This window comes from Chamaea fasciata, unplaced genomic scaffold (genome assembly GCF_029207755.1).
Source record: "Chamaea fasciata isolate MVZ Bird 193981 ecotype frontalis unplaced genomic scaffold, bChaFas1.0.hap1 SCAF_402, whole genome shotgun sequence".
NCBI classification, from domain to species: Eukaryota; Metazoa; Chordata; class Aves; order Passeriformes; family Sylviidae; genus Chamaea; species Chamaea fasciata.
The window spans coordinates 69,082-90,690 of NW_027094487.1; the positions used below are offsets into that span (position 1 = coordinate 69,082).

The following is a 21,609-nucleotide window of genomic DNA, read 5'->3' on the forward strand; positions in this document are numbered from 1 at the left end:
TTTTGGGGTGGCAGGAGGGGGGGTTGGGGGTTTGATTTCATTTCCAATTGGAAAAATATGGAAAAACCCTGGAATTTGTAGGTTTTGGAGGAGCAGGGATGAGCCTGGCAGGTTTGGGAGATTCTCCTGGAAAAATCCAGGATTTTTTTTTGGAAAATCTTCTCCTGGCTGGGATTTTGGGGTAGCAGGGGGGACTCGGGGGGTGTTTGATCCCATCCCCAATTAATTTCCCAATTAATAACCCTGGAACCAGGGGGGAGGAGGAGGAGGAAGAGGAGACAGCAGCAGAGCCAAACCCTAAATCCCGAATGGATTTGGGCTCATCCCGAGGGTTTCCTGCATTTCCCAGCCTTTATTTCCCCCTTTTTTTGGGGGGGGGACCCTCCTGTGCGCCCCCCCCCCCGAGGGGAGGGAAAGGTGGGATTGGGGGAGGGGGGGGGATTGTCCCCAGGGGAGGGGACAGTGACAGCAAAGCCACCTCCAGGGGCTTGGGGGGGACCCCAGAACCGGGGGGATTTTGGGGACAGGATCCCCCAGTCAGGGTGGCTTTAGGGACAGGGTCTCCCCAAGCCAGGGGGACTTTGGGGACAGGGTCCCCCAGATCTGGGGGGACTTTGGGGACAGGACCCCCCAGATCTGGGGGGACTTTGGGGACAGGACCCCCCAGATCTGGGAGGACTTTGGGGACAGGGTCCCCCAGATCTGGGAGGACTTTGGGGACAGGACCCCCCAGATCTGGGAGGACTTTGGGGACAGGGTCCCACAGATCTGGGGGGACTTTGGGGACAGGACCCCCCGCCGGGGCTGTCCCCAGGGCTTGGGGCCTCAGGGCGGGGGGAGCCCCCGCTGGGCCCCCCCAGATCCTTTCCGGAAGGTTCCGTGTCCCAGGGCTGCTGGAGCTGTGGGGAGGAGGGACACGGGGGTCACGGCGTGTCGCCGGGGTGGGGACCCCGCCAAAGGGGCGGTTTGGGGTCCCCGTGTCCCCCATCCCCATGTCCCCCCTTTATTCCCGTGTCCCCTACCCCTCTGTCCCCAATCCCTGTCTACTTTTGTCCCCCCCCGTTCCCCCTGTCCCCCCATGTCCCCCTGTCCCCCATTATCCCTCTGTTCCCCCATATTCCCCTGTCCCAAATCCCCCATCCCCGTGTCCCCATGTCCCCTTTTATCCCCAAATCCCCTGTCCCTGTCCCCTATCCCTGTCCCCATGTCCCCGGTGTCCCCTGTCCCGCCTGTTCGGTGCCACCTCCTGCTCCCCACCGCTCCCTGAGCCCCGGGGATGTCCCCCGAGTGTCCCCAGGGTGTCCCCTCAGTGTCCCCGGAGTGTCCCCATGTGCATTCTGGCTGTGTCCCAGTGTATTCCATGGATGTCCCAGGTGTGTCCCAGGTGTGTCACCTGTCCGGTGACGCAGGTGACGATGCCGTTGCCTGCTCTCCGCAGCTCCCGGGGCTGTCCCTGTCTGTCCCTGTGTGTCCCCTGTCTGTCCCCGTGTCCCCCAGGTGTCCCCCAGGTGTGTCCCAGGTGTGTCACCTGTGCGGTGACGCAGGTGACGATGCCGTTGCCCGCTCTCCGCAGCTCCCGGGGCTGTCCCTGTGTGTCCTTGTGTGTCCCCAAGTGTGTCCCCGTGTCCCCCAGGTGTGTCCCAGGTGTGTCACCTGTCCGGTGACGCAGGTGACGATGCCGTTGCCCGCTCTCCGCAGCTCCCGGCGCTGTTCCTGTGTGTCCCCAAGTGTGTCCCCGTGTCCCCCAGGTGTGTCCCCGTGTCCCCCAGGTGTGTCCCAGGTGTGTCCCAGGTGTGTCACCTGTGCGGTGACGCAGGTGACGATGCCGTTGCCTGCTCTCCGCAGCTCCCGGGGCTGTCCCTGTGTGTCCCTGCGTGTCCCCAAGTGTGTCCCCGTGTCCCCCAGGTGTGTCACCTGTCCGGTGACGCAGGTGACGATGCCGTTGCCTGCTCTCCGCAGCTCCCGGGGCTGTCCCTGTGTGTCCCCAGGTGTGTCCCCGTGTCCCCCAGGTGTGTCCCAGGTGTGTCCCAGGTGTGTCACCTGTCCGGTGACGCAGGTGACGATGCCGTTGCCCGCTCTCTGCAGCTCCCGGGGCTGTCCCTGTGTGTCCCTGTGTGTCCCCTGTCTGTCCCCATGTCCCCAGGTGTGTCCCCGTGTCCCCCAGGTGTGTCCCAGGTGTGTCCCAGGTGTGTCACCTGTCCGGTGACGCAGGTGACGATGCCGTTGCCTGCTCTCCGCAGCTCCCGGGGCTGTCCCTGTGTGTCCCCAGGTGTGTCCCCGTGTCCCCCAGGTGTGTCCCAGGTGTGTCCCAGGTGTGTCACCTGTCCGGTGACGCAGGTGACGATGCCATTGCCTGCTCTCCGCAGCTCCCGGGGCTGTCCCTGTGTGTCCCCAAGTGTGTCCCCGTGTCCCCCAGGTGTGTCACCTGTCCGGTGACGCAGGTGACGATGCCATTGCCTGCTCTCCGCAGCTCCCGGGGCTGTCCCTGTGTGTCCCCAGGTGTGTCCCCGTGTCCCCCAGGTGTGTCCCAGGTGTGTCACCTGTCCGGTGACGCAGGTGACGATGCCGTTGCCCGCTCTCCGCAGCTCCCGGGGCTGTCCCTGTGTGTCCCCAAGTGTGTCCCCGTGTCCCCCAGGTGTGTCCCAGGTGTGTCACCCGTCCGGTGTGACGCAGGTGACGATGCCGTTGCCCGCTCTCCGCAGCTCCCGGGGCTGTCCCTGTGTGTCCCCAGGTGTGTCCCCGTGTCCCCCAGGTGTGTCCCCGTGTCCCCCAGGTGTCCCCCAGGTGTGTCCCAGGTGTGTCACCTGTCCGGTGACGCAGGTGACGATGCCGTTGCCCGCTCTCCGCAGCTCCCGGGGCTGTCCCTGTGTGTCCCCAGGTGTGTCCCCGTGTCCCCCAGGTGTGTCCCCGTGTCCCCCAGGTGTCCCCCAGGTGTGTCCCAGGTGTGTCACCTGTCCGGTGACGCAGGTGACGATGCCGTTGCCTGCTCTCCGCAGCTCCCGGGGCTGTCCCTGTGTGTCCCCAAGTGTGTCCCCGTGTCCCCCAGGTGTGTCACCTGTCCGGTGACGCAGGTGACGATGCCGTTGCCTGCTCTCCACAGCTCCCGGGGCTGTCCCTGTGTGTCCCCAGGTGTGTCCCCGTGTCCCCCAGGTGTGTCCCAGGTGTGTCACCTGTCCGGTGACGCAGGTGACGATGCCGTTGCCCGCTCTCCGCAGCTCCCGGGGCTGTCCCTGTGTGTCCCCAAGTGTGTCCCCGTGTCCCCCAGGTGTGTCCCAGGTGTGTCACCTGTCCGGTGACGCAGGTGACGATGCCGTTGCCCGCTCTCCGCAGCTCCCGGCGCTGTCCCCGGAGCAGCGCGCTGGCGGCGCGGGGCTCGCGGGCGCTCACGTCCACCCAGGCCGGGGGGATCCGGGCCGGCATGTCCCACGTCCCCAGGAATGTCCCCCACGGCGACACCTGCGGGACACCCGCGGCGCTGGGGGCCAGGTGTGCCCCCCGCCAGGTGGGGTGCCCGCCCCCCAAATCCCGTTCTTGGGGGGCTCACCTGGGAGCGGGGCGCGTGCGGCAGGAGGTGCCCGCGGTCGTCGGCGATGAAGGCGGTGGGGGGGCGCGGGGTGGGCAGCTGGGGGGGCGAGGGGGGCGGTCAGGGGGGGCGGGTTTGGGGGGTCCCACGGGGGTCCTGGTGGTCCTGGGGTGGGATTTGGGGGGTCAGGACTGGGCTGGGTGGGGCTGGTGGTTTCAGGAGGGAGTTTGAGGGTCCCGGGAGGGGGTTTGGGGGTCCCGGGAGGGGGTTTGGGGGTCCTGGGGTGGGGTTTGGGGTGGGTCAGGAGTGGGATGGGGGGGTCCTGGTGGTCCCACGAGAGGGTTTGGGGGGATCCTGGTGGCCCTGGGGAGGAGTTTGGGGATCCTGGGGTGGGGTTTGGGGGTGTCAGGAGTGGGTTTGGGGGGTCCTGGTGGTCCTGGGGAGGAGTTTGGGGGTCCTGGAATGGGGTTTGGGGGGTCAGGACTGGGCTGGGTGGGGCTGGTGGTTTCAGGAGGGAGTTTGAGGGTCCCAGGAGGGGGTTTGGGGGTCCTGGGGTGGGGTTTGGGGTGGGTCAGGAGTGGGATGGGGAGGTCCTGATGGTCCCAGGAGAGGGTTTGGGGGTCCTGGGGTGGGGTTTGGGGGTCCTGGAATGGAGTTTGGGGTGTCCTGATGGTCCCAGGAGAGGGTTTGGGGGTCCTGGGGTAGGATTTGGGGGGTCAGGACTGGGCTGGGTGGGGCTGGTGGTCCCGGGGAGGGGGTTTGGGGGTCCTGGGGTGGGGTTTGGGGGTCCTGGAATGGGGTTTGGGGTGTCCTGATGGTCCCAGGAGAGGGTTTGGGGGTCCTGGGGTGGGGTTTGGGGGTCCTGGGGTGGGGTTTGGGGTGTCCTGATGGTCCCAGGAGGGGGTTTGGGGGTCCTGGGGTGGGGTTTGGGGGGTCCCGGCCCCCCAGCTCGGGGGGGGTTTTTTTGGGGGGTCCCGTGGGTACCTTCCGGGGGGGGGCGGGGCACGGTCCAGCACTGCATGCGGGGGGGGCTGAAGGCGTCCTCGTACTGGGGGGGGAGGGGAGGGGAGGGGAGGGGAGGGGAGGGGAGGGGAGGGGCTGATCAGAGCCGGGACCCCCCCCGAGGCTGCTGAGCCCCTTGTCCCCCCCTTGTCCCCCTTTTCTCCTCCTTTCTCCCCCTTTTTTACCCCCCTTTAATCCCTTTTTACCCCCTTTTTTACACCTTTTCACCCCCGTTTTCCCCCCTTAGAACCTTTTTCCCCCTTTCGTACCCCTTTTTAACCCCCCTTTGTCCCCCCTTTTGCCCCTCTTCCCCCACTCTCCCCTTCCCCCCACTTTGCCTCCATCCCCCCATTTTTTACCCCTTTTTGCCCCGTTTTTTACCCCCTTTTTAATCCCCTTTTTACCCCACTTTTACCCCTCTTTTACCTCCCCTTTTTACTTCCTTTTTGCCCCCTTTTAATCCCCTTTTTTACCCCCTTTTAACCCTCTTTTTAACCTCCTGTTTTACCCCCTTTGACCCCATCCCCCCCTTTTTTGCCCCTTCTTCCCCCTCTCTCCCTCCTTCCCTTTTCCCCCCGCTTTTTTACCCCACCCCCCCTTTTCTTACCCCTTTTTTAACTCCTTTAACCGCCTTTTTTGCCCCTTTTTGCCCCTTTTTCCCCCCTCTCTCTGCCCCCCCTTTTCCCCGCCCCGTTTTACCCCCCTTTCTTCCCCCTTTTTTCCCATTTTTCCCCGTTTTTCCCCCATTTTTCCCCCCCGTCCCTTCCCCCACCTGCCCCGCCATGTTTGGTTGCCCGGCAACCGCCGCCAGCGCCCCCTGGCGGCCGCTAACCGGCCCCGGAGGGGGCGGGGCCAAGTGCGTCATTAGCAAGGAACACGCCCCTTTCCGGTGGTCACGCCCTCTTCCGTTGACTCCGCCCCCTCCCGGGCTGGTCCCAGCGCCGGGACAGGGACGGGGACAGGAGAGGATGGGGACAGGAAGGGACAGGGATGGGGACAGGGACAGGGATGGGACAAGGATAGGACAGAGACAGGGACAGGAGGGGACAGGGACAGGAGAGGATGGGGACAGGGACACGGATGGGGACAGCAGGGGACAGGGACAGGGATGGGACAAGGATAGGACAGAGACAGGGACAGGAGGGGACAGGGACAGGAGAGGATGGGGACAGGGACACGGATGGGGACAGCAGGGGACAGGGACAGGGATGGGACAAGGATAGGACAGAGACAGGGACAGGAGGGGACAGGGACAGGAGAGGATGGGGACAGGAGGGGACAGGGACAAGGACAAGGGAGACACGGAGGGACAGTAGAGGACGGGGACAAGAGGGGACGCGAAGGGACAGGGGACTAAGGACAGGAGGGGACAGGGACACGCGTCCCCTGTTCGCCGGCTCAGCCCCGTGTCCCCTGCGGGAGGGGACAGAGGCCACCGCGGGAGGGGACAGAGGCCACCTCCGGCCACCGCGCTCGCTGAGAGGGGCGGGCTGGGGACGCGAGTGTCGCATCCTTGGCTTGGAGTGTCCTGCTCGGTCTGTCACCTCCTGTCCCCTCCGTCCCATCCCTGTCGTCTGTCCCCATCCCTGCCCCGTCTGTCCCCTCCCCTGTCCCCATCCCTGTCCCCATCCCTGTCCCCCATGTCCCCATCCCACGTCACGCCACTCCCGCTCTCAATTCACTCAATTTTATTCCATTTCCTTTCTTCCGGGTTTTTTTTTTTTCCTCCTTTTCCTTTTTTTTTTTTTTTTTTTTTTTTGGTTTGTTTTGTTTTTCGGGATTCGTTTTCCTTTCGGTTCTTTCCAAACCGCAATTCCCGACACCCCCCCCCCCCCAAAAAAAACCCCCCCCACCCAAACAAACCCCAAAAAAGCCCAAATGTGAGGGCGGGCGGTGACAGCGGGTGACAATAAATACCGCGGGCGGTGGGGCTGGAAAACCGGGAGAGGGTCTGGGAATGGGGGGAAAATTTGGGAATTGGGAGAAATTTGGGAATTGGGGGGAACTGGGAGAGTCTGAAAATCGGGGAAGGGGGGTAAAAAACGGGGCCAAAGCCCAAAATAAAGCAAAAAACCCAAAGTGACAGCGGAGTGGGGGTGGCCGGGAGGGGATTTGGGGGGATTTGGGGGGAATTTTGTGGGATTTCGGGCAGTGGGAGCCGCTCCTCACGTCAATTTTTCGGGCGGGCTGTCGCTGTCGCCGGCACTGCGGTGGCCCCGCGAGGGGACTCCGGAGAGGGAATTTTTGGGGAATTTTGAAGGATTTTGTAGAATTTCGAGCGATTTTGAGGCATTCTGTGGGATTTCGAGGGGTTTTAGAGCGGTGACAGCCGCTCCTGCCGTCGGTTTCACGGGCGGGCTCTCTCTGTCGCTGTCGCTGTCACCTCAGTGTCCCCGCGGGGGGAACTCCGGGAAGGGATTTTTTTTCTTTTTTAATTTTGAAGGATTTTGTAGAATTTCGAGCGATTTTGAGGCATTTTGTGGGATTTCGAGGGGTTTTAGAGCGGTGACAGCCGCTCCTGCCGTCGGTTTCACGGGCGGGCTCTCGCTGTCGCTGTCGCTGTCACTGTCACCTCAGTGTCCCCGCGGGGGGAACTCCGGGAAGGGATTATTTTTTTTCTTTTTAAATTTTGAAGGATTTTGTAGAATTTCGAGCGATTTTGAGGCATTCTGTGGGATTTCGAGGGGTTTTAGAGCGGTGACAGCCGCTCCTGCCGTCGGTCTCAGGGGCGGGCTCTCTCTGTCGCCGTCGCTGTCGCTGTCGCCGTCCCCAGCCCCGCGGTGCCGCCGCGGGGGGAGGACAGCGGGGGCCGCCCGCGGTGTCACAGCGCGGGGCACGTCACCTGGTGTCGCATGCCGTCGTTGCAGAGCAGGGCGGCGGCGCGCTCGTCGCTGTCGCCGTGCTGGCACTGCATGTAGCTGATGCCGTGCGGAGAGTACGAGTGGTGGGCGCAGGCGGCGCAGGGCCGGGGCATGGTGCCACCCGTGCTGCGGGGACAGCCCGCGACACCGCGTCAGTGCCACCCGCGGGTGTCCCCGGGCCGGGGGGGTGTGGGGTGGGGGATGGGGCTTGGCGGCTTTTGGTGGCCCCCGCGGGCGCCGCCTGTGGTTGGTGACACCCACTGGTGTCCCTCAGTGTCCCTGTGACACCCACCCGTGCCTGGTGACACCCACTGGTGTCCCTCAGTGTCCCTGTGACACCCAGCCGTGCCTGGTGACACCCATTGGTGTCCCTCAGTGCCCGGTGCCACCCACCTGTGCCAGTCACTGGCGCCCAGTAGAGCCCAGTACATCCCAGTACAGCCCAGTGCCAGTCACTGGTGCCCAGTAGAGCCCAGTAGAGCCCAGTAGAGCCCAGTAGAGCCCAGTACAGCCCAGTACAGCCCAGTACAGCCCAGTAGAGCCCAATGCCAGTCACTGGTGCCCAGTAGAGCCCAGTACAGCCCAGTAGAGCCCAATGCCAGTCACTGGTGCCCAGCAGAGCCCAGTACAGCCCAGTAGAGCCCAATGCCAGTCACTGGTGCCCAGTAGAGCCCAGTACAGCCCAGTAGAGCCCAATGCCAGTCACTGGTGCCCAGTAGAGCCCAGTAGAGCCCAATGCCAGTCACTGGTGCCCAGTAGAGCCCAGCAGAGCCCAGTAGAGCCCAGTAGAGCCCAATGCCAGTCACTGGTGCCCAGTAGAGCCCAGTAGAGCCCAATGCCAGTCACTGGTGCCCAGTAGAGCCCAGTAGAGCCCAGTAGAGCCCAGTAGAGCCCAGTAGAGCCCAGTACAGCCCAGTACAGCCCAGTACAGCCCAGTAGAGCCCAATGCCAGTCACTGGTGCCCAGTAGAGCCCAGTACAGCCCAGTAGAGCCCAATGCCAGTCACTGGTGCCCAGCAGAGCCCAGTACAGCCCAGTAGAGCCCAATGCCAGTCACTGGTGCCCAGTAGAGCCCAGTACAGCCCAGTAGAGCCCAATGCCAGTCACTGGTGCCCAGTAGAGCCCAGTAGAGCCCAATGCCAGTCACTGGTGCCCAGTAGAGCCCAGCAGAGCCCAGTAGAGCCCAGTAGAGCCCAATGCCAGTCACTGGTGCCCAGTAGAGCCCAGTAGAGCCCAATGCCAGTCACTGGTGCCCAGTAGAGCCCAGCAGAGCCCAGTAGAGCCCAGTAGAGCCCAATGCCAGTCACTGGTGCCCAGTAGAGCCCAGTAGAGCCCCGTACAGCCCAGTGCAGTCCAGTACCAGTTACTGGTGCCCAGTACAGCCCAGTGCCACTCACTGGTGCCCAGTAGAGCCCAGTGGTGCCCAGTACATCCCAGTACAGCCCAGTGACACCCCCCGTGTCCCCGCGGTGCCCACCTGCAGTCGCTGCAGGCCCGCTGGCACTCCTTGCGCTGGTAGCGGGCGATCAGGGCCCAGATGAGCAGCCCCAGGAGGCTGAGGAGGAGGAGGGAGCCCAGGATGGAGCCCACGATGATGCCGGCCTGGCGCCCGCCTGCCGCGGGGACACAGCCTGTCACCGCCGGCCTCCGCCGGCTGCCAGGGACACCCAGCGCCGCCCAGAGCCGCCCAGTGCCACCCCAGTGCCACCCCAGTGCCACCCCGAGCCGCCCAGAGCCAGCCCGGTGCCACCCCAGTGCCGCCCCGAGCCGCCCAGAGCCAGCCTGGTGCCACCCCAGTGCCGCCCAGAGCCGCCCAGTGCCACCCCAGTGCCACCCCAGTGCCACCCCGAGCCGCCCAGAGCCAGCCCGGTGCCAGCCTGGAGGCCAGGGACAGCCCGGTAACACCCAGAGCCAGCCCTGGTGCCACACAGTGACACCCTTGGGCCACCTCGGCACCTGAGACATCCCGGTGCCACCCTGTGTCACCCACAGTGTCCCCAGTGTCACTCACGGGGTCGCGGGTTCAGGTTGAGCTGGCACACCCCGTGTCCCCAGTGTCCCCCCAGTGTCCCCAGTGTCCCCCCAGTGTCCCCAGTGTCCCCAGTGTCACTCACGGGGTCCCGGGCTCAGGTTCAGCTGGCACACCCCGTGTCCCCAGTGTCCCCCCAGTGTCCCCAGTGTCCCCAGTGTCACTCACGGGGTCCCGGGCTCAGGTTGAGCTGGCACACCCCGTGTCCCCAGTGTCCCCCCAGTGTCCCCAGTGTCACTCACGGGGTCCCGGGCTCAGGTTCAGCTGGCACACCCCGTGTCCCCAGTGTCCCCCCAGTGTCCCCAGTGTCACTCACGGGGTCCCGGGCTCAGGTTGAGCTGGCACACCCCGTGTCCCCAGTGTCCCCCCAGTGTCCCCAGTGTCCCCAGTGTCACTCACGGGGTCCCGGGCTCAGGTTGAGCTGGCACACCCCGTGTCCCCAGTGTCCCCCCAGTGTCCCCAGTGTCACTCACGGGGTCCCGGGCTCAGGTTCAGCTGGCACACCCCGTGTCCCCAGTGTCCCCCCAGTGTCCCCAGTGTCACTCACGGGGTCCCGGGCTCAGGTTGAGCTGGCACACCCCGTGTCCCCCCAGTGTCCCCAGTGTCCCCAGTGTCACTCACGGGGTCCCGGGCTCAGGTTCAGCTGGCACACCGAGTAGCCCACGCGGTTGGTGACACGGCACTGGTAGGTGCCAGCGTGTGCCGCCGTCAGGCTGCGGATCAGGAGGTCACCCGGAGCACGGCCTGCGGGGGACAGGGTGGCACTGTCACCTCGGGGCCACCTGAGCCACGCCGAGAGGGTGTGTGGGGACACGGGGACACCGGGACACACAGGGACATGGACACACAGGGACAGGGACACACATGGACACACAGGGACAGGGACACACAGGGACACACAGGGACATGGACACACAGGGACATACAGGGACACACAGGGACACACAGGGACATGGACACACAGGGACAGGGACACACAGGGACAGGGACACACAGGGACATGGACACACAGGGTCACACAGGGACAGGGACATACAGGGACACACAGGGACACACAGGGACACACAGGGACATGGACACACAGGGACATGGACACACAGGGACATGGACACACAGGGACAGGGACACACAGGGACAGGGAGACACAGGGACACGGACACACAGGGACATGGACACACAGGGACACACAGGGACACACAGAGACACGGATGCATGGACACAGGGACACGGACACACAGACACGAGTGACAGGGACATGGACACAGGGACATGGACACGGACACAGGGACACGGACACACGGACATGGGTGACAGGGATATGGACACATGGACACACAGACAGGACACACGGACACAGACACGGATGCATGGACACAGGGACATGGACACATGGACACGGATGCAGGGACGTGGATGCACAGACACGGACACACGGACACACAGATATGGACACAGACACAGGAGGCACACGGACACGGACAGACGGACACAGGTGACAGGGACATGGGCACATGGACCTGGACACACAGGGACACACGGACATGGACACACAGGCACGGACATGGGTGACAGGGACATGGAGGCAGACACGGACACACGGACATGGACACACAGGCACGGACATGGACATGGGTGACAGGGACATGGAGACAGACACGGACACACGGACATGGACACACGGACATGGACACAGGGACACACGTACACGGGCACACGGACATGGACACACGGATATGGACACATGGACACAGGGACATGGACACAGGGACACACGGACATGGACACACAGACACGGACACACAGACACGGACACAGGGACATGGACACATGGACACGGGTGACAGGGACATGGACACAGACATGGACACACAGACACGGACACACGGACATGGACACACAGGCACAGACATGGACATGGGTGACAGGGACATGGAGACAGACACGGACACACGGACATGGACACACAGGTACACATGGGCACAGGGACACACGGACATGGACACACGGACACGGACACATGGACATGGACACAGGGACACACGTACACGGACACACGGACACACGGACATGGACACATGGACATGGACACATGGACACAGGGACACACAGACACGGACACACGGACATGGACACATGGACATGGACACACGGACACACGGACATGGACATGGACACATGGACACAGGGACACACAGACACGGACACACGGACACGGACACACGGATATGGACACACGGACATGGAAACACGGACACGGACACACGGACAAGGATACACGGACATGGACACATGGACACAGGTGACAGGGACATGGACACACAGACACGGACACATGGACATGGACACACAGGGACACATGGACACAGGGACACACGGACCCCCCTCCCTGCCACGTGCACCCCCGGCCAGGGAACCCCCCCGAGCCCCCCAAAATCCCCTGACCCACCTTCCAGGGTGCCCAAGGACACAGACCCCCCTAAAACCCCCAGAACTCCCCCTGGGAAGGGGGGTGGTCTCACCAACCCTACAGGGTCCCCGAGGGCAAGGACCCCCCTAAAACCCCTTCTGGACCCCCTAAACCCCCCCTAAATCCCCTCTGAGCCCCCCCAAACCCTCCTGGACGCCCCCAAACCCCCCGTGACCCACCTTGCAGGGTCCCCGAGGGCAGAGACCCCTCCCCAAACCCCCCCTGGACCCCCCAAACCCCCCGTGACCCACCTTGCAGGGTCCCCGAGGGCAGGCGGCCCCCCCCGTAGCCCTCGGCCAGCTTGGCCCACTGGTAGGAGAGGGGCGCGGTGCCCCCCCGGCTGAAGCAGCGCAGCAGCACCGAGCCCCCCTCGAGCAGCTCCCCCTCGCTCCAGCACTGCGGCGCCGCCGGCTTCTCTGCTGGGACACGGGGGACGCGTCAGGGACACCGGGGGCACGGCGGGGACAGCGATGGGGACACCGGGGACAGCGTCAGGGACAGCGGGGACACCGGCGACGGTGGCGGGGGACAGCGGGGACACCCGCGGGGACAGCAGCGGGGACACCGGGGACAGAGGGGACACCGTCAGGGACAACGGGACAGCGGCAGGGACAACCGAGGGGACAGGGACACGCAGGAGGGGGACGGGGACACTGTTATGGAGAGCCGAGGGGACAAGGGACAGGGAGGGGACAGCCGGGAAGGGGACAGGGGACACCGCCAGGGACAGTCGAGGGGAATCAAAGGCGTCACACGGCACAGGGGACAGCCAGGAGGGGACAGGGGACACTGTCAGGGCCACCAGGGGACACAGGAGGGCGACAAGGGACGCGGTCAGAGCCACATCGGGGTCACCAGGGGCCACCCAGGAGAGGGGACACCTGGGAGTGGGGGAACAGGAGTCACCTGGGGCGGGGGGACACGGGACACTGTCAGGGCCACCTGGAGGGGGGACAGGGGACATTGTCAGGGCCACCGGGGGCCACGTGAGAGAGGGGCACAGGTGACACCACCAGTGCCAGTGGGGGCTACATGAGAGGGGCACAGGTGACACTTTTAGGGCCACCAAGGGTCACATGAGAAGGGCACAGGTGACACCGCCACTGCCCCCAGAAGACTGAACACGACCACACCAAACCAACGCCACCTCGGCACGGGGCGGGGAGGGGACAGGTGACACCGGGCCCCCACCGGGGGAAGTGTCCTCACCTTGCACGGTGACGATGACCTCGTGCACGGCCACCGTGTTCTTCTTGACGCGGCACTGGTAGGTGCCGGTGTCGCTCTCCTGCAGGTCGGCCAGGCGGATGGAGGCGTCGCGCTGCCCCGGGTCCGTCTGCACGAAGGCCACGCGGTCCTGCAGCCCCGAGCCGCTGCCGTAGTTCACGTGGTGGTCCTGGTAGGACAGGAACTGGGGACACGCGTGGGGACGTCAGGGCGGCCTTGGGGACGCCGGGCGGGGCGGGGGTGGGGTTGGGTTGGATTTGGTTTGGTTGAGTTAGGATTAGGGGTTGGCTTTGGTTTGGGTTGGGTTTGGATTGGTTTGGGTTTGGATTTGGTTAAGTTAGGATTAGGGGTTGGGTTGGGTTGGATTTGGTTGAGTTAGGATTAGGGTTTGTGTTTGGGTTTGGTTGGTTTGGGTTTGGATTTGGTTAAGTTAGGATTAGGGGTTGGGTTGGGTTGGATTTGGTTGAGTTAGGATTAGGGTTTGTGTTTGGGTTTGGTTGGTTTGGGTTTGGATTTGGTTAAGTTAGGATTAGGGGTTGGGTTAGGTTTGGGTTTGGATTGGTTTGGGTTGGGGTTGGATTGGTTTGGGTTTGGATTTGGTTAAGTTAGGATTAGGGGTTGGGTTGAGTTGGGTTTGGTTAAGTTAGGATTAGGGTTTGGTTTGAGTTGGGTTTGGGTTTGGTTTGGGTTGGATTTGGTTGAGTTAGAATTGGGGTTTAGGTTTGGCTTGGTTTGGGTTGGGTTGGTTTTGGTTTGGATTTGGTTAAATCAGGATTGGGGTTTGGGTTTGTCTTGGTTTGGGTTGGATTGGTTTGGATTTGGTTGAGTTAGGATTAGGGTTTGGTTTGGTTTGGGTTTGGTTTGGTGCTGGTTTGGGTTTGAGTTGGGTTTGGGTTGGGTTGGTTTGGGTTGGGGTTGGATTGGTTTGGGTTTGGATTTGGTTAAGTTAGGATTAGGGGTTGGGTTGGTTTGGATTTGGTTGAGTTAGGATTAGGGTTTGGGTTGGGTTGGGTTTGGTTTGGTTTGGATTTGGTTAAGTCAGGATTGGGGTTTGGGTTTGTCTTGGTTTGGGTTGGATTGGTTTGGATTTGGTTGAGTTAGGATTAGGGTTTGGTTTGGGTTGGGTTTGGTTTGGTTTGGATTTGGTTAAGTCAGGATTGGGGTTTGGGTTTGTCTTGGTTTGGGTTGGATTGGTTTGGATTTGGTTGAGTTAGGATTAGGGTTTGGTTTGGGTTTGGTTTGGTGTTGGTTTGGGTTTGAGTTGGGTTTGGGTTGGGTTGGTTTCGGTTTGGTTTTGGTTTGGGTTGGTTACGTTAGGGTATGTTTCTGGTTTTGGTTTTGTGTTTGATTGGGTTGCATTTGGGTTAGGGTTGGGGTTTGGGTTGGGGTTGGGTTAGGATTACAGTCGGGTTTGGGTTAGGGTTGAGTCTTCGGTTGAGGGTTGGGTTTAGGTTGGAGTTTGGGTTGGGTTTAGGTTGGGTTTAGGTTGTGTTAGGATTAGAGTTTGGGTTGGGTGGGGTTGGGGATGGGGTTAGGCTTGGGTTTGGTTTGGGTTTGGGTTGGGTTTGCCGTAGGGTTTGAGTTAAGTTTGGTTGAGTTGGGTTAGGGCTGGGTGGGGTTGGGGATGTGGTTTAGGTGGATTAGGGTTTAGTTTGGTTTGGTTGGGGTCAGAGTTTGGGTTGGGTTAGGATCTGCATGTGGGTTAGGTTAGTATTAGGATGTGGGTTTGGTTTGGGTTAGGATTCGGATGTGGGTTGGGTTTGGTTTGAGTTAAGGTTGTTGGGGTTGGGTTAGGATTGGTTGGGGATGTGCTTAGGGCAGCTTTCTCATTTAGGGTTTGGGTTGGGATTAGCGTTAGGGTTTGGCTTGGCTTTAGGTTAAGGTTAAGGTTCCTTGGGTTGAGTTAGTGTTGGTTGGGGTTAGGCTCAGGGCAGGGTTTTGGTAGGGTTTGTTTTGTGTTGAGTTAGGGTTAAGGTTAGGCTTGGGTTTAGGTTGGGTTAACATTGGTTGGATCGGGCTAGGGCAGGTTTTGGGTTAGTTTGGTTTGGGTTAGGATTAGGGTTTGGGTTGGGGTTTGTGTTAGGGTTGGGTTAAGGTTGGTTGGGGATGTGGTTGGGGTAGTTCTTGGTTTTGTTTGGCTTAGGATTTGGGTCTGGTTTAGTTTAGGGTTAAGGTTAGTTATGGTTTGGATTAAGGTTGGGGTCGGGTTGGTTGAGTTGGAGTTTGGCTTGGGTTGGGTTAGAATTAGGGTTTGGTTTAAGTTGGGGTTGGGTTAAGGTTGCTTGGGTTGGGTTAAGGGTGGGTTTTGGGGTTACAGTTTGGTTTGGGTTGGGTTGCAGTTAGGGTTAAGGTCAGTTTAAGGCTGGCTTTGGGTTCACATCCAGGTGTTTTGCGTTGTGCTCTGGCTCAGTGGGGTTTCTCAGGTTGAGTGTTTGCCTCTTCCTGCCTGTCCCTGCTCCTTCCCTGCCTCTGCCTGTCTGGCCTTCCCTGTCCTGTCTGTCCTGGCACTTCCCTGCCCTCCTCGTCCCTCTCTGTCCCTGTCTGGTCCCTTCCTGTCCCTTCTGTCCCTGCCTGCTCCTTCCTTTCTCTGCCTGTCCCTGTTTTCCCCTGCCTGTCCTTGTTTTTTTTTCCCTGCCTGGACCTGTCCTGCTTGTCCCCCCCTTTTTTTTTCCCCTGCCTGTCCCAGTTTTTCCCCTGCCTGTCCCTGTTTATTTCCCCTGCCTGGACCTGCCTGTACCTGTCCTGCCTGTCCCAGTTTTTCCCTGCCTGTCCCTGTTTTTCTCTGCCTGGACCTGTCTGGACCTGTCCTGCCTGTCCCAGTTTTTCCCTGCCTGTCCCAGTTTTTCCCCTGCCTGGACCTGTCTGCACCTGTCCTGCCTGTCCCAGTTTTTCCCCTGCCTGTCCCTGTTTATTTCCCCTGCCTGTACCTGCCTGTACCTGTCCTGCCTGTCCCAGTTTTTCCCCTGCCTGGACCTGCCTGTACCTGTCCTGCCTGTCCCAGTTTTTCCCTGCCTGTCCCTGTTTTTCCCTGCCTGTCCCTGTTTATTTCCCCTGCCTGTACCTGCCTGTACCTGTCCTGCCTGTCACTGCCTCCTCGGCTGGGCTCCATCCCCGCCCAGCCCAGCCCAGCTTTGTCCTTCCCAGCCTGGCACTCCCAGACGCTGCCAGACCTTCCCTGTCCCTGTTTTTCCCTGCCTGTCCTTGTCCCTGCCTGTCCCAGCCTGGCACTCCCAGACGCTGCCTGTCCCCACCTGTCCCTCTGCCTTGGCCGGTCTTGCCCTGCCCTGCCTGTCCCTGCCCTTCCACACCTTCCCTGTCCTGTTGTCCTGCCTGTCCCAACCTGTCCAGCCTGCTCACCTGGGCTCCATCCCATCCCATCCCAAATCCCAAATCCCAAATCCCAAATCCCAAATCCCAAATCCCAGCCTGTCCTGCTTCATCCCTCCACACCCTGCCTGGTCCTTCCCTGTCCTGTCTGTCCTGCCTGTCCCTTTCCTGCCCAACCTTTCCAGACCCTGTCTGGTCATTCCTGCCCTTCCCGACCTTCCCTGTTCTGCCTGTCCTGCTTGTCCCTGCTCATCCGTCCCATCCCTGCATTTCCACACTCTGCCTGGTCCTTCCCTGCTTTTCCAGATCTTCCCTGTCCCTGCCTGCTCACCTGGGTTCCATCTGATCCCAGCCCATCCCACCTTGTCCTGCCTGTCCTTGCCTGTCCTGCCGGGCTTCCAAACCCTGCCTGTCCTGCCAGGTCTTTTTCTGTCCTTCCAAGCCTTTCCTGCCCTGCCAGACCTTCCCTGCCCTGCCTGTCCTGTTTAATCCTTCCTATCCCAGCACTTCCAGACCCTGCCTGTCCCTTCCCTGTCCTTCCTGTCCCTGTCTGCCCTGCTTCATCCCTCCCATCCCAGCATTTCCAAACCCTGCCTGTCCCTTCCCTGCTCTTCCCGACCTTCCCTGTCCCTTCCTGTCCTGCCGGGCTTCCAAACCCTGCTTGTCCTACCAGGTCTTTCTCTGTCCTTCCAGACCTTTCCTGCCCTTCCCAGCCTTCCCTTCCCTGCCTGCCCTCTCTGTCCTGCTTCATCCTTCCCATCCCAGCACTTCCAGACCCTGCCTGTCCCTTCCCTGTCCCTTCCCTGTCCTGCCTGTCCCTTCCCTGTCCTGCCTGTCCCTTCCCTGTCCCTTCCCTGTCCTGCCTGTCCCTTCCCTGTCCTGCCTGTCCCTTCCCTGTCCCTTTCCTCTCCTGCCTGTCCCTTTCCTCTCCTGCCTGTCCCTTCCCTGTCCTGCCTGTCCCTTCCCTGTCCTGCCTGTCCCTTCCCTGTCCCTTCCCTGTCCTGCCTGACCCTTCCCTGTCCTGCCTGTCCCTTCCCTGTCCTGCCTGTCCCTTTCCTCTCCTGCCTGTCCCTTCCCTGTCCTGCCTGTCCCTTCCCTGTCCCTTTCCTGCCCAGCATTTCCAGACCCTGCCTGTCCCTTCCCTGTCCCTTCCCTGTCCTGCCTGTCCCTTCCCTGTCCCTTCCCTGTCCTGCCTGTCCCTTCCCTGTCCTGCCTGTCCCTTCCCTGTCCTGCCTGTCCCTTCCCTGTCCTGCCTGACCCTTCCCTGTCCTGCCTGTCCCTTCCCTGTCCCTTTCCTGCCCGGCATTTCCAGACCCTGCCGGTCCTTCTCTGTCCTTCCAGACCTTTCCTACCCTGCCGCACCTTCCCTGTCCTATCTGTCCCTGCCTGTCCTGTCCTGTCTGTCCCTGCCTGTCCCCCCCGTCCCCGCCGAGCCCCCCCAAGCCCCCTGACCCCTCCCCGGCGTGCCCGATGCCCTCACCACATTCTCGGGGCCGGGTCTCTCGGGCTGGATCTGGATCCACTCGATCCCCACGCCCTGGGGTCCGTTGTCCTCAGGCTCCAGGACGTAGGGACAGCCCAGCTTGACCGAGTCGCCCTTGGCCAGGTACAGAACCTCCCGGCCCTTGCCGTTGATCCTGACGGCCACCAGGAGAGCTGGGGACACAGCGGGACTGTCACCGCTCCGAACGGGAGTGTCGCCGCCCGAAATGGGAGTGTCACCCCCCGAAAGGGGACTGACACCCCCCGAAATAGGACTGACACCCCCCGAAAGGGGACTGTCACCCCCCGAAAGGGGACTGTCACCCCCCTGAAACGGGACTGTCACCCCCCGAAATAGGACTGTCACCCCCCAAAACGGGAGTGTCACCCATCAAAATGCCACTGTCACCCCCTGAAATGGCACCCAGAGCGCCCCCGAAATGGCACTGCCACCCCCCGAAACGGCGCTGTCACCCCCCAAAATGACACCCAGAGCCCGCCCGGCCCCACAACTGCAGCTCCTGACCCAGGGATGGGGCACAGAGAGCCCCAAACCTGTGACCTGACACACCTTGAACCCCACACCTGCAGCACAGGGACACACTGAACCCCAAACCTGTGACCTGACACACCTTGAACCCCACACCTGCAGCACAGGGACCACTGAACCCCAAATCTGTGACCTGACACACCTTGAACCCCACACCTGCAGCACAGGGACCACTGAACCCCAAACCTGTGACCTGACACACCTTGAACCCCACACCTGCAGCACAGGGACCCACTGAACCCCAAACCTGTGACCTGACACACCTTGAACCCCACACCTGCAGCACAGGGACCACTGAACCCCAAACCTGTGACCTGACACACCTTGAACCCCACACCTGCAGCACAGGGACCACTGAACCCCAAATCTGTGACCTGACACACCTTGAACCCCACACCTGCAGCACAGGGACCACTGAACCCCAAACCTGTGACCTGACACACCTTGAACCCCACACCTGCAGCACAGGGACCCACTGAACCCCAAACCTGTGACCTGACACACCTTGAACCCCACACCTGCAGTTCCCCACCTGCAGAGTGCAGGGTCCCCAAATTCGTGTCCCCACACACCTGGTAGCACCCCCTGACCCCACAACTGGCAGCACCTCATCAGTGGGGGACAGGGACCTACGGCACCCCAAACCTGTGCCCTGACACACCTGGAACCCCACACCTGCAGTCCCCCAAATTGTGGGGAGCAGGGACAGGGAACAGGGATCCATCACACCCCAAATCTGTGTCCCGACACACCTGGAACTCCACACCTGGCACCCTCTGGAGTCCAGGGACAGGGTAGGGACTCAGGGCATCCCAAACCTGTGCCCCGAGATCCCCTGACCCCACACCTGCAGCTCCCCAGCCGTGGGGCACAAGAACCTATCGCACCCCAAACCTGTGCCCCGACACACCTGCGGCCACAAACACCCCACACCTGCAGCCCCAAACACTCCACACCTGCAGCCCCAAACACCCCACACCTGTAACCCCACACCCGGGGGTCACATCTCCCACATCGGGCGCCCGCGGGGATGTCCCGGTCCCCTGGGTGCTGTCACCCCCTGACACCCGCAGTGACACGGGGACACACGGGGCTCAGTGCCCCCTGCCCTGTCCCCTGGGTGCTGTCACCCCCTGCCAGCCGCGGTGACACGGGGACACACGGGGCTCGGTGCCCCCTGCCCTGTCCCCTGGGTGCTGTCACCCCCTGCCAGCCGCGGTGACACGGGGACACACGGGGCTCGGTGCCACCTGCCCTGTCCCCCGGGTGCTGTCACCCCCTGCCAGCCGCAGTGACACGGGGACACACGGGGCTTGGTGCCACCTGCCCTGTCCCCCGGGTGCTGTCACCCCCCGCCAGCGGCGGTGACACACGGGGCTCGGTGCCCCCTGCCCTGTCCCCTGGGTGCTGTCACCCCCTGACACCCGCGGTGACACGGGGACACACGGGGCAGCGGCGGTGACACGGGGACACACGGGGCTCGGTGCCACCTGTCCCGTCCCCCGGGTGCTGTCACCCCCCGCCAGCGGCGGTGACACACGGGGCTCGGTGCCACCTGTCCTGTCCCCCGGGTGCTGTCACCCCCCGCCAGCCGCGGTGACACACGGGGCTCGGTGCCACCTGCCCCGCAGGTGTGTCAGTGACGCCCGGAGCATCCCCGGGCTCCCTCGGGCAGCCGCCATCGCGGGGTCCCTCCCGCCCTACCTGGCAGGATCCCGAGGAGCAGGAGCAGGCTGGCGCCGTGCCCTGCCATGGCCGAGGAGGAGGAGGAGGACGCTGAAGGCTCCGAGGCTCCGAGGGCAGCCGGCCCGTGCGGGGCCCTTTTAGGCGCTGGGCCGGGGCCGCTCCTCCCCGTGGGGAGGATTCCTGCGGGATGAGTGAGTGGCTCCGAGCTGTGCGTGGCTGCCGCCCTGCTCCGCTCGTACCCCCTAATTAATCCGGCAGCGCCCGGCCCGCCGGACCCCGGCCGGCCACCGCGGGGACACGGCGGGGACAGCCCGAGCGCGGATGGGGATGGACGCGGGGACAAAGCCGGCGGTGGCCGGAGGTGGCAGCTGGGCCCCGGGGGGGGTTCCGGGCGCGGAGCCCACCCCCCCGGACCGGCCCCTCGGCCGGCGGCCACCGGGGCCAGGTGGCACCGTGGGGACAGGGACACCCGCCGAGCCCACGGGGCACTGCGGGGGGACGTGGGACAGGGACACGGGCAGCGGGGACAGGGACATGGCAGGAGTGGAGGAGATGGGACAGGGACACAGGAATGGATGGAAGTGTTGGGGACAGGGACATGGCAGGGATGGAGAAACTGGGACAGGGACACGGGCAGCGGGGACAGGGACATGGATGGGGTGCAGGAGATGGGACAGGGACACAGGAATGGATGGAAGTGTTGGGGACAGGGACATGGCAGGGGTGGAGAAACTGGGACAGGGACGCAGGCAGCGGGGACAGGGACGCGGGCAGCGGGGACAGGGACATGGATGGGGTGCAGGAGCTGGGACAGTGACACAAGGCAGTGGATGGAGTCCTTGGGCACAGGGACATGACAGTGGATGAAACCGTTGGGGACAGGGACGTGGCAGGGACGGAGGAGCTGGGACAGGGACAGAGGGAGAAACTGGGGCAGGGACACGGCAGGGATGGAGGAGCTGGCACGGTGACACATGGCAGTGGATGCAGCCCTTGGGGACAGTGACACACAGCAGTGGATGGAAGTGTTGGGGAAGGGCAGGGGTGGAGGAGCTGGGACAGTGACACAGGAATGGATGGAAGTGTTGGGGACAGGGACAATGGCAGGGATAGAGGAGCTGGGACAGGATGGATGGAGGAGCTGGGGCAGCGACACAGGAATGGATGGAGAAGTTGGGACAGGGACATGGAAGTGGATCAAGAATGGGGACAGTGACAGGTGGCAGCGGATGGACCTGTTGGGGACAGGGACAATGGTGGTGGATGGAGGAGATGGGACAGGGACATGTGACAGTGGGTGACACCAGGGGGGCTCAGCTGGGGACCTGTCCCTGCCCGTGTCCCTTGAGGTCACACAGGAGACATGGACACCGAGAACTCAGGGACGTGGGGACACAGGGACATGGGGGACACAGGGACATGGACACCATGACCATGGGGGCACGGGGACACAGGG

At 62.7% G+C, this 21,609-nt stretch overlaps 1 protein-coding gene across 1 annotated transcript; it reads right to left on the minus strand.

Annotated features, from left to right (window-relative positions):
* Positions 1 to 6,374: 6,374 nt before the first annotated feature.
* Positions 6,375 to 20,220, minus strand: LOC136305419 (V-set and immunoglobulin domain-containing protein 8-like). The gene is made up of 8 exons (XM_066208666.1): positions 20,172 to 20,220; positions 17,916 to 18,091; positions 13,091 to 13,292; positions 12,788 to 12,823; positions 12,133 to 12,300; positions 10,036 to 10,158; positions 8,863 to 9,016; positions 6,375 to 7,512 (listed from the first exon to the last, which is right to left on the minus strand). The coding sequence occupies exons 1-8, from the start codon at positions 20,218 to 20,220 to the stop codon at positions 7,347 to 7,349; spliced, it is 1,074 nt and encodes a 357-aa protein (XP_066064763.1). The 3' UTR covers positions 6,375 to 7,346.
* Positions 20,221 to 21,609: the final 1,389 nt, after the last annotated feature.

Excerpts from the sequence above, each read along its gene's own strand:
- LOC136305419 (XM_066208666.1), bottom strand. The coding sequence starts at position 20,220 with ATGGCAGGGCACGGCGCCAGCCTGCTCCTGCTCCTCGGGATCCTGCCA. Across the intron at positions 13,293-17,915 it reads GACCCGGCCCCGAGAATGTG|TTCCTGTCCTACCAGGACCA; the intron begins GTGAGGGCATCG and ends GCGTGTCCCCAG. Across the intron at positions 7,513-8,862 it reads CGGGCCTGCAGCGACTGCAG|CACGGGTGGCACCATGCCCC; the intron begins GTGGGCACCGCG and ends CTGTCCCCGCAG.